Source organism: Centruroides vittatus, unplaced genomic scaffold (assembly GCF_030686945.1).
Source record: "Centruroides vittatus isolate TY-2023 unplaced genomic scaffold, ASM3068694v2 contig_717, whole genome shotgun sequence".
NCBI classification, from domain to species: domain Eukaryota; kingdom Metazoa; phylum Arthropoda; class Arachnida; order Scorpiones; family Buthidae; genus Centruroides; species Centruroides vittatus.
Window position 1 is genome coordinate 3,069,601 of NW_027122456.1, and position 18,382 is coordinate 3,087,982.

Sequence of the window (18,382 nt, forward strand, 5' to 3'; positions counted from 1 at the left end):
AATACATACATACACACATCAATACACAATTTTTCTTTATGATAAAAATTTATTTTGAAATTAATTGTAAGATTTATTTTTTTAAATTTAAATAATCTTCAAAATTTTTACCTTTAAATTTAAGATATATTACATCCATGCTATCACATTCATCTATTATTAATTTTTGTGCATCTTGTACAGGAACAAGAGGATAAATTGAATGTCTAGGTCTTTTTGCAACACAAGACACATCTACTTTACCTAAAAAAGAAAAACTCACAATAATTACAAGTTATATTTAATTGAATTTCTTACTATATAAAAAAATTTAAATTTTAAAATAGTTTTGAATTAAACGCTACTTGTTCTTTCCAAGTTGTTAAGTTTTTTCTAAAATTATATGTTAAGATACAATATGTGTGAATATATATATTCACACATATTGTATCATAACATATAATTTATATAAATATATAATATATAAACAAAAATAAACACTGCAAAAACCTAACAAACCAGCAATAAATTACACACAAAGTGCAAACGTTTTCGACCATGTCAAACAGGCATTGTCAGGCAAGACACTGCTGTGAAGATAGGGGAGAATGCCAAACGTGTGTGTAGGGGAAAGGGTGTAATTTTATCGCGGGTGCATTAGGTTTTTGCAGCATTTATTTTTGTCTATTAACCAGTTGTAAAGTAGCAGTTGTTAACATATAGCTGGTTAATATTAGACAAAAATAAACCCACAATCATGTCCTGCCATCCCCCAAAATGCTTGGCAGGAGGCACAAAAGTCTCACTCGAAGTAATGAATGTCCCTCATGAAGATAGACTTTTGATGGCCTCAATTCACTGACTGGATGATACTAGTATACTGTGTAGCAAATATATGATGCATAAACAGCCGATTGAACAGTCTGTTGCAAGATGAATTGCTCTTACTTGTGTACATTATAACTGTACACAATGAACAGATGAAGAGAACTGTACACAATGATGAAGAGACAAGGAGAGGAAGCTCCTTGCAACTAAGACATCCATGAATGGATCTCTCATGTAAATACTATATACAACAAAACTCGACTTATTATTGCAATGTTGAAGACAATGCTTCTGGAGAAATTAACTTTGATGCTTCTGGTGATTCATGTGAGAAACTATACAAAGCACTAGATCATATGCAAAAAATTCATTCATCAGTGAAATATTGTGCAACAAATGTGTTCCAGCAAAGGATGCAGTACCAAGCACATCATCTGTTGCATTGATGTGAATCATGAGATAATTTGAATTTATAACTGCCACAATTGTTTTTGTAGTATTCTGTGTATCCTATGTAGTATCCACTGAAGTTAATTGTTATTATAAACTCACAAGTAACAGTGTTTCTGGAGCAGTTAAAAACTAAACATCTCAAATACAGATTTCAGTAGGTGCTAAAGAGAAAACTTGGTTATCCTTCTTGTCTCCTAGGTATCCTTTATGTAATCACCTAAATCTTCTTGACTTGCAGTCAGAGTAAATTGTAAGGTGCAAAGCAAAGCAAGTGTAAGGCCATTGATGGACATAGGTGGGATCAGAAACTAAAAACTCAGACACATTTTATCTAAGTTTTCATTTATCCAAGGTAGTATCAGTCCATATGACCTCAGATAATCAAGGTTTTACTATATTGTTGAATGAAATCACAGTTCGTTCTCAATCTTTGTATAAACAATCATTAATATAAAGTAATAAAAGTTTGATATACAAATATTCCACTTTATAAATTTATATTCAAGGTTTTATTGTAATTGTTTTCATGATATGAATTTATTGTTAATACATATAAAAATTAATAATAATTATCTAGCAAAAGTGATATCATAGTGATTCATTATAAAAAAACAATATGAGGATAAATTAAATATAAAGACATATAAAATGAAATGGAAACAATTGATTAATATAGTTAATTAGTGCAATCCTTGTATCAAAAGGAATGTAACAGATTGTACATTTCTCAATAAGAATACTTATTTTTAACATTTCTTTCTGCATTTAAATTTGTTTATTATGACATATCAAAATAAACAAGTTTCTAATCTAAATAATATTTCTACATTATTGATATTTAGATGTTTCTTTTAATTTGTCCATTTTGTTCTGTATTATATATATCTGAAGATATCTGTTATATACAGATGAAAATGTTAGTAAAAATTAGTAACTTGAGGTATGCTGGTGCAGGTGTCATGTTTAAGTTAATACAGTCGAACCTGTTTTTATGCGGTGGATAGGGACCGCATTAAAAAAAAACGCATAGAAAAAAAAATTGCACGAAACTTCATGAGTGACTATAAAAAATAGTTTTTGCAACACAATTAAAAAAATATTTTTTTATGCGGTGAATAGGGACCGCATAAAAAAAGTCTCACATAGAAAATAACTTGTTTTAAAATCGTAGTCTTAGTTTCTAAGGAAATTACCTTCCTCTTCACTTTGTTTTTGCCCTTATTCATTTTCAGGGATTATATCTAAACATAAAATAAAAATCCTAAAATTTTATATCTAAATAGAAAAAATAATACAGTACATTTACCTTCAATTTACACTTTGAAATGAATCTTATCTTAATGGTCCAGGAATGTGAAAGCACTTTGAAGGTTTAATTAATGTAATTAAAACACACGTAAAATTTATTGAAAACAGATTTCAGCACTTGACTGCATCATCTTGTCTATCGTCTGTTTTACATATTTTTGTCCAGGTGGTGTTTTGTTGACTTAAAAAATAAATTATTTCATTTTTTGCATATTCATGCAATAATATTACTATAATAAGTTAATTTATGCTATAATAAGTCAACGTGAGACATGACAAAACGCTTGAGACTAGTCGCCAACTATACCACAAAAATAAAAAAAAAATGCACAAAAAAGTCGCACAAAAAAAGACCGCATAAAAACAGGTTTGACTGTATATAGCAGTTTTGGAAAATTATTAATATTTTTATAGAATTTTACTTACTTAATTTATGGCAGCAACTTGAATTCTAAAAGAAAAAAAGTTGTTATTAAATATATTTTAAAAAAATAGCTATTTTAATTTTAATTTGCCACTAGAGTATTTGACTTAAATCAAAATTAAATTTAAAGAACAAAAAAAAAAAACCAAGAAAGAACAAAGTTAAAAGACATTTCACTTCACAAAAGATAGTTTTAATTTTATAATAATTCACAAAACTTGGTAGTCAGTACAAAATTCTGTATTCTAATTGTCTCTTTAAAATAAGCAAATTGAAGGAAACTTCTTTATTTTTGTTAATAAAATGATTTCAGCTTCTATTGAACCATCATCAGTTACCATTTTTGTTTTTTAAATTTTTTCTCAAAGAACAAATACAACATTATATTTGTTTTGGAATGAATTAGTATTACAAATCATAAGATATAAATAAACAAACAACAATTAGAACATTCTTATTTCAGTTCAAAATACATTTATCTTTTCAAATTCATGAAGAATATACATCATTTCTAGGAATTTGGAAAATAATCAGAATCCAATCACCACTACTACTACTGGCATATAATTAAATAAAGATAAGTAATTACCATTAAACCAGCAATTAATTGTCATTTAAACAAATGTTTTCTTCCATTTTAAATGGTCAAGTTTCAATGTAATGGAATATTTATAAAAGAATGTAAATTCCAAAATTTAAAAAGTCTCATGTCATAAAGATATGCACATGCTCAATGATGCATTTAAAAATTAGTCTTCCAGCTCGATTCCAGTTTTAAAATATTAAGTTTATGTAAAATATATAACAACAAACTTGACAGGGATCTATTGTATGTCAAAGCATGACCTCAAGGCAGCTGCTAATGAGTCCATGTCTTTAAGAGGGAAACAGCAGTTAATTTTAAACACTTTAAATATCTCCAGTTGTTCAAGATATTTCAGGTTGGCTGGGTCCTCACATCGTTGCAGTAATCAGGCATTGCCAAAGACAACCCAGACATCGTTATCAACAGTGAAAGAAGCGAATGCAGTAATGGAAATGAATGGTGTATTTATGCTCCTTGATCCTCATTTTTAGACTACGTGCAATAGCACCAATATATTCACCAGGTTGGTTCACCATAAGATCATAAATAGGAATAATATAAACCCCAGGGATACAATTTCGGTCCAATTCGTTTCTAATACAAGAGAAAACAGTCGGAGATCTCCTGTAAGCAATCCTGTTACTCTTAAGCAGGATATTTCTTTGTAGATGTTAGTAAGGACCTTATTGTAAGTAACAGGTAAAAAGGACTCGTCTCTCGATAGTGATGTTTCCGCTGGATGTTCCTGGCATGCAACAAGAGCCTTAATAAAGTATGCAGAGTATCCATGCTGCCTGGCTATGTTTGAAATGTACTCCAGTTCCATTTTTCCATCCTCTGCCATTGCACAATGGGTGTAAGCCTTAGTAAATCTTATAATTATAAGGATCATGTGATTTTGCACAGATGAAGAGCAAAGCATACAGGGTCTTACAGAACACCTTTGTTCTCAACTGGCCATGTTGTAATGCGATGTCTATGTCAAGTGTACTCTGGTGCAGCTTTGTTGTTGTCCTCAACGAGAGGCCATAGTGTTATCGCTGAAAGCCTCGATGAATGGAAATAAGTTCAGTTTTCTTCTCCAAATAATCAAGATATCATCAACATATCTTGCGTACAATATAATAATATTGCTAACACCAGGTAAGACACTGCTCCAGGTGCCTGACTACCAATTCACAAAGTGTTCCTGAGATGGGACTACCCATAGGTACTGTACCCCTCTGCCTTGGAGGAAAGTATCCCCTACAAATACAAAAAAAGCCAAGTGACATATAAGGTGTGCTAACTCCAAAATGTTGGAAATATGTCTGGAAGAGTTGTTGATGTCACAAATGAGAAAGTCCCGCAATTCACAAAAATATGGCTCTATACAAATAGAAGGGAACATGGACTCAACGTCACATACTGTGGAGTAGATGCACTCCAAGTTGCCCAGTGTGTTTAATCTGCAAATCAACTCCACCAAATTGGACAGTGTATGGATATTCCTCCATGTTACTGATTATAAAAGAGTTGAGCCTGCACTCCATAAGAATAGATGGAGATTTCAATTTGTCCACAACCAGGCACAGTTGTTTACCGGTTTTATGGAACTTGGCAAAAGTGAATAAATGAGGGGAAATTGGAGCCGATACTGTTGCTTTAGTTAATTTGAGTACTCCAGCTAAGGGAGAATTAGCTATGCATTTAACCTTTGCTTGAATCTTTTCCAAATAACCGCCTTAGTGCATTCAGTGTTGTCAATGTACTCACGTAAACCATTTCTGTAAGTGTCCTGTTTCATTAGTACAATGCTTCTGGATTTGTCTACTCTGACAGCCACTATACTGTTATAATCCAGCCATCTCCTTGAATTATGTATGGCCTTCCAATACTCTGCATGATCCTGTGCATTGACTATGCGGTTACACTTAGTGAAAAAAGCTTTTCATCAGAAATACTCCTTTTGGGTCATGTTGAGACCCTCAATCAACCTTTCAACATCGGTATAACCTTGTTAAAATCATCCAATGGAAGAGGAGCAAATGAAGGGTCTAACCTGTGTTAACAAGCATAGGAAGAGGTTGTATGTCGTCCCAATATATAAGAAAATCCTGCATTCGGTTTTCACTATGGCATTGGAACATTGAAAGCCATTCCATTTTCTTACAATACTGTTTCCTGAGTCTCCTTGTAATCAACTCTGTCAATGGGACAACACTGGCATTAATCCTGCACAGGAAGTCTGGGTTCTGGTTATAAAAATAATTCTCCAACCAAATAATGTTGGTCAGTAATGCATGCCTTCTCTTAGCAAATCTTATCACTTTCCTCAAACACAAGCATCTGACCACTGGCAGTAAAGTAGAACATTTAGGAATTCCAATTACTTGGCTGGAATATCAGGAATTCTCAAATTCTTGATGTTCCAACTTTTCTTAAATATTCATAACATATTTTGCATGTCACTACACAATACATCATCTATTAATTTGTTATTGATATTTTTTCTCCTATTCAGGAGCCATGGCAAAATTTAACTCATTATTCAAAATTACTAGAAAAGTACATTACTAACTAGTAATAATTTTCTGTTAACTTCCTAAGATGAGCATGAGCCTAAAAGCACATAAATTTCTATCTTATTATGTAATTTAATTTATTTCAACTACAATATTTTTAGAATCTTTTTACTACAGATAATTTTTAGCTTATATTTACTACAGATATTTAGGATATATGTCTGTGATAGATTGATTGTTATTCTTATATGAAGTGTAGGCAAAAGAATATAATTAAACCATTTAATGGCTTCTGTGTAAACATTCTGGTTTGTAAAATGGGAAGAAAATTTACATTTACACAATTTTTCCATATTATTTTAAGTTAGGAGTATTCATTCAGATATTTAGGATATCTGTAGTAGGGTAAGGTTGCCCAAGTTGTACCCCTTAAAAAAACATTCTCAGAAATCAGAGAATATATTAGTAAACACATACTTATGAGTATCATTGGAAACCCTAGTAAACCCTGCTTTTATTTATTGCAAAAATTAAATAGTCTGTGCACATTTTCTTTAAACTCATAAAATTAAAAAAATTGAAATTGGTACAAGTAAGGAAACCAGTACCTTAAGTCGTACCTCAAACTAAAATTACAGTGGGTGGCCAAATTATTATACTCAAACAAAAATTCGTCACTATCTGTGAAAGTGGTGGCTGTAATTAATTTATTATTAAAAGAATGTTATTGTTTTATAATGTACTGATTAGCCACTGTATCTGGCAACCTATTCATTAGTGTGGTAACACATAAATGTTTTTTTTTTCAAAATGGCGGCCACTAGTGTCAGTGCATGTCAAAAATTTTACTGTGCTGGCTTGTGAGAAGTCTTCAAAAAAAATCTTGGCTTCAGTGTTATCGACTTATTTTCAGTAAGTATTGGATTTTTTACATTTAGGATTATTCTAATACTTGATCAATACATTGTGGTCATGTTTTAGTTAGTTTTTTTTTTTTGGGTTGTCGACCAACCTAACCTAAAAATGTTTATTAACAGATATGGGGAAGTATGCTGGCCTCACACCAAGAAAAAAAGTAAGGATTTCGACAATGTTATGGCTTTGTCAATATAACCAGTGTCAAATTGCTGATTTGTGTAATGTATCACAGTCCAGTGTGCGTAATATCAAGCAAAGACTGGACAACGAAATACCAATCAAGGCAGATTGAGTCGGTAAATGCAGTCGAAAACGCATCACACCTCCTCAAACTGAGCGAGAAATATGTCGCATTACACTTGAAAACCACCAAAAGCTTCAGCTCATTATTAAAAAAATTCTTAATTAAAAACAGAGTACAAATATCGGAGCAGACTCTCAGGCGAAGATTTGTAGAGATAAGACTGAAATGTTGTCAACCACTAAAAATCCAAAACTCACTCCTGCCATGAAGGCCAAACGTCTGGCCTGGGCCAAGAAGCATCAACACTGGACACAAGAAGACTGGAGCAAGGTTTTTATAACCCTAATACAAGAATACACATGTTTAGAGTATTTTTCTTTATAAATTTATACAAAAACAATTTCTTGCAGGTTTGTTTCTTGGACGAGTAGTAAATGCAAATTCTTCAAGACAAAACAGAGTTTGTTCTGCATGAAAAATTTAATGAAGACTGCATTGTGGAACTAGTAAAGCATTCTGCTTCAGTGATGATATGGTCTGTCATCAGCAGCAAAGGGACTGGAAGGCTGTATGTATATTGTCCAAGGAACTGTGTGTCAGGATCAGTATAAGAAAGTTCTGGAGGAAAAACTGATCCCACAGACAGCAGAATGGTTCCCTAATAGGAATTTTATATTCATGCATGACTCTGCACCCTGTCATAAAGCCAAATCTATCAAAGAATACCTAAAAACAATCGGATTAACACCCTGGACTGGCCGGGAAACTCGCCTGACTTGAATCCTTTAGACAATGTGTAGGCAGTCCTGAAAACTGAAATTTCAAGGAATAAAATTATAACAAACAAAAGAGAACTGATTGAAAATATCATTAGAGTACGGCACAACACTCCAAAACTCCAAGAAGTAGCCATAGCATGCATTGAAAGCATGCCATGCCCCGTTTAAGCCATCATAGAAGCTAAGGGCGGAGTAACCAAATACCAAATAATATGTATTTCTCTTTTAGTACACTATTCAACCTATCTACACATGTTTAATTTTTATTCCTAAATACACTTATTATATATTGTTTTAATACTAGTAACTTTAGGAACCATATAACTATTGTATTTCATAACTTAAACTGACAAAATACAAGAAATAGTTTTGAGTATAATAATTTGGCCACCCACTGTAAATAAATATATGGTTTAAACGAGTATATTTATTACCACAACTACATCTTCATTTACAGTCAATACAAACATATGTTTTCATCTGTTTTGTAACTCCGCTGCATACATCATGAATCCAAGACATGCATGTTAAACATTGAATTGTGTTTTCTTCACGAATACCATTGCATATTTTACAAAAACCAATCGTTGTTTTTACTATTCTTCACTTTTTCGTTTTACATTCTTCTTTTTGTAATTTACATGTAACAGAATTTTGCTTCATATCTTCTTTAAGGGAGTATGACATAAGACACAGTGTGCATGTCAGTTCATGAAGCACCAAAACTATTTTAAAAAAAATCTTTCACAAAACTGCAAGAGGCAAACAAATCACTAATAGATATATAACTTATACTAAAAAAGCAAAATGTATTTAACTAGTGTTTTCCTACCTTAGGAGCTTCCACACACCAGATGAAAATTACACTCAAACGACCATAAATGAATTTATTTACCAAAAACAGTCTTAATTCCTTGAAACGCAGATGTGCGGTGCCTATGCACATAAGTACAACTGAGCCATATAACTATACACTGTTGCCATTTGTATGGCGGATAAAGTACTTTTGAAATCATTGAGGTATGATTTAAGCACCGGTACGACTTAGGCAACTTTCCCCTAAATTACTTTATTGTATCATGAAAATATTTTATTGATGGATCCTGTGGATGGAACCTTGTGGTTGAAAACATTAGGGTATATTCTGATTTTTTAATTTAGTAACTCAACAAAACAATTTTTTTTTTTTAAATCACTGATATACAAATAATTTTTATTTGACTTGATTCCAGAAGAATATTAAGAATAAAAATCTTTAGTTATGATACTTCATTTATTTTTATTTTGGTGTGAACACATTAAAAATAAAAATTATTGATTACACTGAAAAAGAATTATTGATTTCAACAACTGTTAATTTATAAAATTTGATAATGAGAATTTAAAAAGAAATTAAATATTATTATTACTTTGTACATATATTTACTTATAGTATTTAGACTACAGAATATATAAACATTTGTTTTTAAAACAATTTCTTTTTTTTCAAAATAAGATTAGAATTCCTTTTATTAATATTTAACAGACTTCATTCTATAAATTTATTTAAATAAATAAATAAAATAAGTTAAGAAAATTTTCAAATGAAAAATATTTATTTAAACCAGGGGTCGCCAAAATGGTCGGTATCGACCCCCAGGAGTCGATATAACATTATTAGGGGGTCAATTATCAAGCTTAGGCTAAGGATAAGGGGAAGCTAAAGATCAAGCTTATCCGTCTCACTGATTGTCAGTTACAACAATTATTATTAACAAATATACAATAAATGAAAAACAAATGCAAAATTAAAAGAAATGTATTAAAATAGTAAGTGCTTTGTTTTGCTTGTAACACAAACTTTTCGGTGGGGGTCAATGTGAGGTTTCAAAAACTTGTAAGGGATCAACAATCAAAAAAGTTTAGCAACCCTTGATTTAAACAATACTATTTTACCTGTAAATTTTGATGTAATTTTGCAATTTCCATTTTCTCTCCTTTAAGTTGGTCAATTGCATGAGGAACAACAGATGCTACTAAATCAAAACATTCCTGTACAAAAGATTTCAAATATTTTTTTAACTAAACTTTTTCATATGAAAAACAACAATCAGATCAGATTTTTAAATTAATAACATTAAATATTTTATTTTATTTTTAACAATGTAATGCATCAAACTATTTACTTGAGAGCCTTTTTTACTTCCAGGCAAATTTATAATTAAAGTTTTTTTCCTAATTCCACATACAGATCTGAAAATTAATAAATTTAGTCAAACTTAAACATTTAATTATTAGATATATTTACATCAAATAAATCTCTCTTACAACATATATTATATACTAGCAATAAAATTCAAAATGAAGAAATTCTTTAAGAATTTTTGATTAATTTATTTGAAGTAGCTATTGTAATTGAAGACATTGGGGAAAGAACATGTTAACTCAGTTTCTTTGTTGGATTTCTACAAACATAGGACAGGTATAACTTCTAATTCATGACTCAAATTTAATTAGGAATATTTCTTTTAAAGTTATCAGATTAGAGCCAAGATATCTGATAAGAATTCATTTATTCTAAGCTATTCTCAATAAATATTTTGCTTTGAATTTTTTTTTTTTTTCTAAAATATCACATTTCGCTTTTTGTATTAATACTTCCAAATTAAAGTTTCTTATAATAACATCAAGATGATATGCTAAGTGTTTTCAGTTGTTTATTATTACAGTTTTCCTTCATTAGTCAAGAATATCTATTTGTAGTCTATCTGCATCCCTGGCATTCATGCAGACTACCTAATGCATGAAAATTCTGCATAAAAGAAAAATTAAAATAAGAATTCTTAGTCTGCACTTGTCCATATATTCTGATGCATTTTATTTATTTTATTTTGTTTTATTATTTATATTATTTTGCATTTGATTAAAATATTTTATATTTGTATTTAAATGTTAATTTATCTGATTTAAATTTAACTATGAGAGTTCAACTGTTCCTTCGTTAAAATGTTCCATTTTGAAAAGGCATTTTAGATTTGCTTACTCCTGAAGATTACCTATTAGGTTGAAAACATTTGTGTTTGTTTAACAAAACATTTTTCAACAATAGAATGTGGTTTGATAGTTCATTAAGTATAAAAAGTTGAGTTTGATTGATGGTTTTTGGTCATACAAAATATTTAAAATTAAAAATAAATCAAAATATTTTATAAAAATAAGAAATTTAAATCAAAGAAATAAACATTTATAATAAAGAGAAAAAACACGAACTGTCTGTTGGAATTAGAAAAACATGTAATACCAAGCAAGACTTGTAAGTACTTTCAATATTGCATTAATGATGTCTTTAGACAAGTTAGAATTCAAAATACTTCTTTAACACATTCAAAAAAGAATTTGGAAAAAAGCACTATATTTGAAATGCAGGGTTAACATATAACAGCTCTTTAAACTTTTCAAGCAGAATTATATCAAAATGGAATGGATTGAATTTTTTTTATTAAATGTTTTTCTAATGCTTACAGTCAGTCTGTTTTTCCCCCCCTCTTCTATTACAATTCTTGATATATGGTGTGTTATTATCTTTGAATAAATATTTAAACATAAAGAACAAACTATACTAAATACATATATAAATCAACTGAACAGCTATGAATTGTAGACTATATTTATAGTCTGTAATTTCCAATGTTTGGTAGATTTATATAAATATCTATTCATAAGATCATATTAAATTTTAAATAAAAAGATAATTTTTTTCAAATTCTCTCATCTTTTAAACAATTTTTTCAAGTAATATATATAAATGGAAATTTAAACTATTAATTTTTACCTAGATAACATTGCATATGGAGTAATTTTTAGTGATCCTTGAACCATTGCTATACTTATACCAGGTGCATCTTTTTCTATTACTGCTCTTGTAGCCTGCAGAAAAACAGTAATGTTCAAATATTATAAAATTTAAAAAAAAAATTAATTGAAATATAAAAATGATACCAGAACTGAATATTAGATCACTAAAAGTAAAGTTGTGTCAATACAACAGAAATGTCATTTCTATCATCATTTGCTTACACTCAAAATATAAATATTTGATTCTGTGCAAAAAATAAATTTAATAATAATAATAAAGACTTGTAGATGATAAAATCAATGTTTGATTTACAAAATTTTCTAATATATCACAAGTATAAATTTGCTGTAGAGAAGTTTATGGTAATAAAATACATGCTTATTTACAAAGGTGGGATCACAATGTAATGACATTAACAAATTAGCTGACATTTTCTGAAATACATACTGTATAATTTATAATAATAATAATAATAGAACCTCAATTATCCAAGGTTATGTGGATCAATGCTACCTTGATAAGTGCAAATGCAAATAAAATGGACGACCACAACCATTTCATATAAAAATTACAAAATATAAAATATTTATATGGTATACTTTTAATTCTCTTTTTACACTTTAGTGAATTTAATCATATATAAGAACAACATTTTTTGTATCATTTATCATCAGTTAATTCATGTGCATGATAATTTTAAAAATAAAAATATATGTTACTGTAGTTATGTTTTAATATAAATGCTTTGTCTCACATTGAAGGTAAATAATAAAAGGTAACAAAAACAAACACATACAACAGAAATAAAATAATTACTTCTGGTGTAACATCTCTTTCTGTAAATCCAGTTCCTCCAACAGTTAATATCAAATCTAGGCCTTTATGATCACACCAGTCTTTTAATATTGTCTGAAATAATAATGCAAAAACTAAACTTTGATAATAATTGATTACTTGTTCTAATTAAAAATATGAGAAAGAAATCTGTATATTTTACTATCTTTAAAATTATACTTCTCAAAATAAATAATTTTTGTTAGAATCATTTACTATTTATTGGTTCAAAACTAATTCTATAGATTTCCACATATTGGCAATGTATTCATTTAATGACATTCCTATACAGTTTAACTAACTTAAAACAACATAATTATTTAGATAACTGATCATATCTTAAATTAAATGTAACCTAAAAAAAATATTAGACTTACATATGTCACTGTCAGAAACAATAAATTCATTTACAGGAGCTCCTCTACTTACAAACATACAACTTATGAACTTTTAGACTTATGAACAATTTGACTGCAAGTCTAAAATTTAAATTTTGTGCAAATTCTAAAGTTCTGAAAAAACTATGTATCTCTCTTTTCATACTATAAAAACTACAACTATATACAATTTATACAAACTATTTTCAAAAATTTATTGTATCGATATAATATTATATGCAAATTTAAATTATTGTGTTAATAGCAGCAAAAATGTATATCTTAATAAGTACAAAGACAACGATTTACTAATTTTGATTAATGTTAATGATGTTATGTGTGAACTAATGACCTAATACAATAAAGACACTTGATTTGAAATCCTGAAGTTCTCTTGCCACTCATGGGGTGGCATTTATTGCTGGTCAGTAATAAATAATAAATTTTTAATAAGTAATTAATGTGGGCTTATTTATTTTGTGTACCATAATCTTTTGTTTCTGTACATATTCTGAGGTTCCATTGCTGCTTGTGATATGGCATTGAAGTCAGTAATGTTGGAGTAACAGCATTTTTTTGCTATTGTTTGCAATTTTTATAAACTTTTATAATTATTGCTTCAAAAATGTGCCCAAAAAGTAATAGTTAATCTAACAGTTGACAGAAATGCAAGAAGTATGGCTCTGTTATTGTGGAAACTAAACTGGACATTATAAAACAAAGTGCATTAGGTGGAAAAAAAAAAAAAAAAAAAAAAATCGCATTTAAAACACTTGTTACTAAGTAATAGTCAGTGGGTAAATAAGTGTAATGTATCTATTAAGTACATTGAAGGATCAAAGACTAACAATATGTAATTACAGTAGAGCATCGATTATCCGACCCTTGATTAACCAACTTATTGGTTAACCAACCGCGTTCTAGTCGGCAAATTCAAATGTCCACTAGTGATGTGGCGCTACAATATTTAGTTATGTCTTGGCTACTTTAATATTATTTTTGTTAAATTTTTGCATGTTTTAGCTGGCAGCACTGGCTCGACCATGAAAGGGAGGCTAGTATTTAAACCAGGCCTAATACACTATACTAATAATGTATTTTTTCATACTTTTCGGTTATCCGACTTTTCAGTTATCCGACCAACCCCAGTCCCCAATTGAGTCGGATAATCGATGCTCTAATGTACAGTCAAACCTGTTTTTATGCGGTGGATAGGGACCGCATAAAAAAAAATTGCACGAAACTTCACGAGTGGCATATAAAAAATAGTTTTCGCAACACGTTTTTTATGCGGTCAATAGGGACCGCATATAAAAAAGTCTCACATAGAAAATAACTCAAAACTGTACGAAATAGAATTTATTGACAACAGATGTCAGCACTTGACTGCATCATCTGGTCTATCGTCTGTTTTACATATTTTTGTCCAGGTGGTGTTTTGTTGACTTAAAAAATAAATTATTTCATTTTTCGCATATTCATGCAATAATATTACTATAATAAGTTCATTTATGCTATAATAAGTTTATTTAGCTATAATAAGTCAACGTGAGACATGACAAATCGCACGAGACTAGTCGCCAACTATACCGCACAAAAAAAAAATCGCACCAAAAAAACCGCACAAATAAAAAAAAATCACACAAAAAAAGATCGCATAAAAACAGGTTTGACTGTATTCTGTTAGTTGAAAGTACATTTGTACTTTCAACTTACAACAAAACTTTCAGAACCTAACCTGTTTGTATTTAAGAGAGTATTAGTTTAAAAATTTACATATTTAAGTGTATATTTTATTTTTTTTTTTTAGTTTTACATTTTTAAATTTTAAATCTGTGTATTAAAAATTACAATTATAATTGAATTTTGCAATTTATTTTTCTAAAAATATTTTAATTTCAATACTTAAGAAATATTTTTAAATTAGTCTCTGTTAAAATAATTTATGGACAATTTGTTTTGTCTTTCTTAGATTATATAGATAAAACAAACAATAAAATTCTCTTACCTGAATGTTTTCAGAATCATCTGATATACAGCATCTAACAGCAATTTCACTGTTGAAACTAAATATCAAAGTTTACATATTTCAGAATTTCAAAGTAAAAGCTATATTATGCTAATTTTCAGTTTAAAACTTTAACATATAGAATTTTTCAAAGCATAATCAGCAAATTGTAAAAAAATAAAATTAATAAAAGTTAACATTTTCCAAGATAAAAATTTTCTCAAGTTTTATACAGTTTTGAATACTTTAGAAGTATTTTCTACACAATCAAAATTGAATGAATTAAGCTTTCTGTCTAATACCAATAAATGCCCTCATTGTTTTTTAGTATAATAATATATAATAGTTTATTATGGTAATAAAGAATTTATAATTTCTAGTCTTGAAAATTTACTTTAAAATATTGGAAAACTAAAATTTACTCAAAAAAAATTTGAGTGTTTTATTCAATGTAAAAACTTGTTTAGATTATAAAACATTTTTTGTATTAGAATGGTCTTTTGTATCTTATTCTAAAGTGTATAGATTACACTTCAAACTATGATTTGCAGGAAATACACTTCAAACTTACTATGATTTTGCAAGAAATAATGACTCAAGATTATCACCGCTTTTATCATCAGCTGTCTTATTAAAACATGAATCACTCACTGTAAAGAGATGAAATACTCAATGAAAAACTGTTTAGTTGAAATAATTTTCTTTCTATCTTTTTAAGTGAATGAAATAAATAACTTTTAGTATTTCATTAACTTAAAAAAAATTTTTTAAAATCATTTCAACCAAATAATTTTTTTAAAAAACACATTATAATAAGATATCATTATGATTATTAAAAATATATTAAAGAACATTAATATAATACTTAATTTAGATTAAAATTATAATATTAAACTGATTAAAAATAGTTTTAATGAGTTAAAAAATGATGCTGTAAGTTAATGATTAGATAGAGTCAAACAGTAAAAATGATTTCATTCGATTAAAATTGCTGGCACTCTTGTAGAAAGTTTAAGATAAAAAAATATATTATAATATATTAAATGTAATATATTCTAACAACAATCATCTATCAGAAAATGGCTTTAAAATATTGCATTTTATTAATACAAATATAATATATTTCTATTGCAATTTTATAAATGAGCTATTTACATCTTATTAAATTTCTAAAAAACTAAATTTAAGTATTTATCTCGTAAAACATTTATTTATAAAATAACAATAAAAATAACTTTCACAAAGTACTGCATCTTAATAAAAAAAATAATAATATTAAAAAAAGTAATGATTCACTTACCTGTTAAAATACCTACTTGAATAGCTGCATTATTTTCCATGTTTAGTATAATCAATTGATTATTATTCTAATTTGGATAATTTTTCTGTATCCTATTTCCTACATAATTATTATTGATATTCAGATTATCCACATTTTTACAGGTTTCAATTTAGAAAAAAAAAAATGGGTTAAATAATTTACTAATACATTTTAAAATGAATCTAACATTTAAAAATATAACACACACATTAAAAGACATCATAGTTTAAGCAAATTAATAATCTTACACAATTTAATTTCGCTATGTAAATCAAAGATTTCCATATTTAACAGTATGAACCTTCTCTCTATGATATATAGTAGAACATTCTGTACAGTACAGTAGAGTAAACTGTCTGATATAGTCAAGAAGTTCTTGCAATAGAAGTTTTCCCATGTAAGAAATTTAATTTCAAAAGTCCCAATATTTTCCCTAAGAGACAAATCTTTCTCATATAAAATGTTCATTTAAGAAAATTCCTGCTTAAATAGATGGAAATCTTGTCCATGACCAGAAAATGGATTGAAAACTTTTCAATTGCATATTATTGAAAATTTTATACATATAATTGCATATAGAAAAAGAAAAAAAATATTAGGAAATCCCAAAATGGTGTCAGAATTCATGTGACTTTGGGATAATTTTCTTATACAATAATCTAGTAATAATGCTCAAAACAAACAGCAAGTTCTGACAAGCACTATCAATATCAACTTCCATTAGTATGATTTGCTATAGAGCCCATCCAATATGTATTTTGTCCCAGGCCCTCATTATCCACTGGGCATTCCTGATTATTGAAAGAACAACTTTATCACAATATTTTCTTTTCAGTAGAAGGTTCTTGCTTAAAAAGCTTTTAGGTTGATCCATTAATTAATAAAGTTCTACTGTATCAAAGCTATTTTATCCATATAAAATTTATATTTAAATATTGTGTAAATTTATTGATAACGTTTTGAAGTATATTTTCTTTGTATATCAACATCTCCATAATTTCAGTAGTAAAAAGAATGCTAATAGTTGTAAAGAAATCAGTTTATTAAAAGTAATTGCTTCCTGAAATGCATTTCATTTCATTTTCTGATCCAGACAAGCACAATGTTCTGAAGAAAATTTACCTACTTGAATGAGAATATATAAAACGATCAAGATTTGAAAAAAAATTTCAATTATTGGTATACACTTTGAATGTATCATGTATTTAAAACAATATAATTTGAACAACCTTTTAATATATTCTTTTTCCAAACATTTTGGATCTGGAAATGTAATGTAATGAATTTTGAAAAACATTTAATCATGTTAATTAACTGCTTTCATTTCAACTATTAGCATTCTTATATACTAGTAAAATTATGGAGTTGTCGATAAACAAAAAACAATATTTCAAAACTTTATTAATAAATTTATACAATTAATATTTAAATATAAATTTTATATGGAGAAATAATTTTGATTTTTATGAAGAAATATTTACCACTTTAACTCCTGGCTAACATATAACCAGGAATAGACCTTAGGATTAGAATACATAAGAATACAGTAACCAAGGTCATGTCTAGTTTATAACTAATTTACAATATTGGATAAAAATCCTGCAGTCATCTGAGAATAGACTCCTGAAATTACATTATAGTAAACTGTATTCTTTAATAATTGATTAAGATATATCATGACAATATAATTGGTCCAATATAAATACCACAACATCATAATATAATTTATGATGTTTGTGGTATTTTAAAAAACGTGTTATGCGAAATGTCAGAAGACAGTTTTGATTAATCTTGTTTGCCTTATACTTTTAAACAAATGCTGATCAAATACATAATGATATTGAAAGAATGAACTGAAAGTAGGAATCATAAGTGTTATAAATACAAAATCTGGTGAAATTACTGAAAAATGCAGTATTTAGTATTAGATATTCAGATCAGTACAATGCATTTGGTTGCTTACTTTAATTTTTTTCAAAAAACT

General features: G+C 28.2%; 2 protein-coding genes across 5 annotated transcripts in view; both read right to left on the minus strand.

Annotated features, from left to right (window-relative positions):
• Nucleotides 1-18,382, minus strand: part of LOC136980687 (dynein axonemal heavy chain 2-like) — a 647,596-nt gene that overhangs the window by 485,203 nt on the left and 144,011 nt on the right. The window lies entirely within an intron of this gene.
• Nucleotides 1-18,382, minus strand: part of cin (Molybdenum cofactor synthesis protein cinnamon) — a 34,985-nt gene that overhangs the window by 11,530 nt on the left and 5,073 nt on the right. For all 4 annotated transcript variants that reach the window (XM_067276877.1, XM_067276876.1, XM_067276878.1 and 1 more), the window contains exons 2-10: nt 16,378-16,476; nt 15,649-15,727; nt 15,078-15,135; nt 12,675-12,767; nt 11,835-11,929; nt 10,189-10,255; nt 9,959-10,054; nt 2,995-3,019; nt 112-243 (exon numbers count right to left, since the gene is read on the minus strand). In XM_067276877.1, coding sequence (XP_067132978.1) covers nt 112-243; nt 2,995-3,019; nt 9,959-10,054; nt 10,189-10,255; nt 11,835-11,929; nt 12,675-12,767; nt 15,078-15,135; nt 15,649-15,727; nt 16,378-16,417 — 685 coding nt within the window. In that variant the 5' untranslated portion in view covers nt 16,418-16,476. The remainder of the gene's footprint in view (nt 1-111; nt 244-2,994; nt 3,020-9,958; nt 10,055-10,188; nt 10,256-11,834; nt 11,930-12,674; nt 12,768-15,077; nt 15,136-15,648; nt 15,728-16,377; nt 16,477-18,382) is intronic.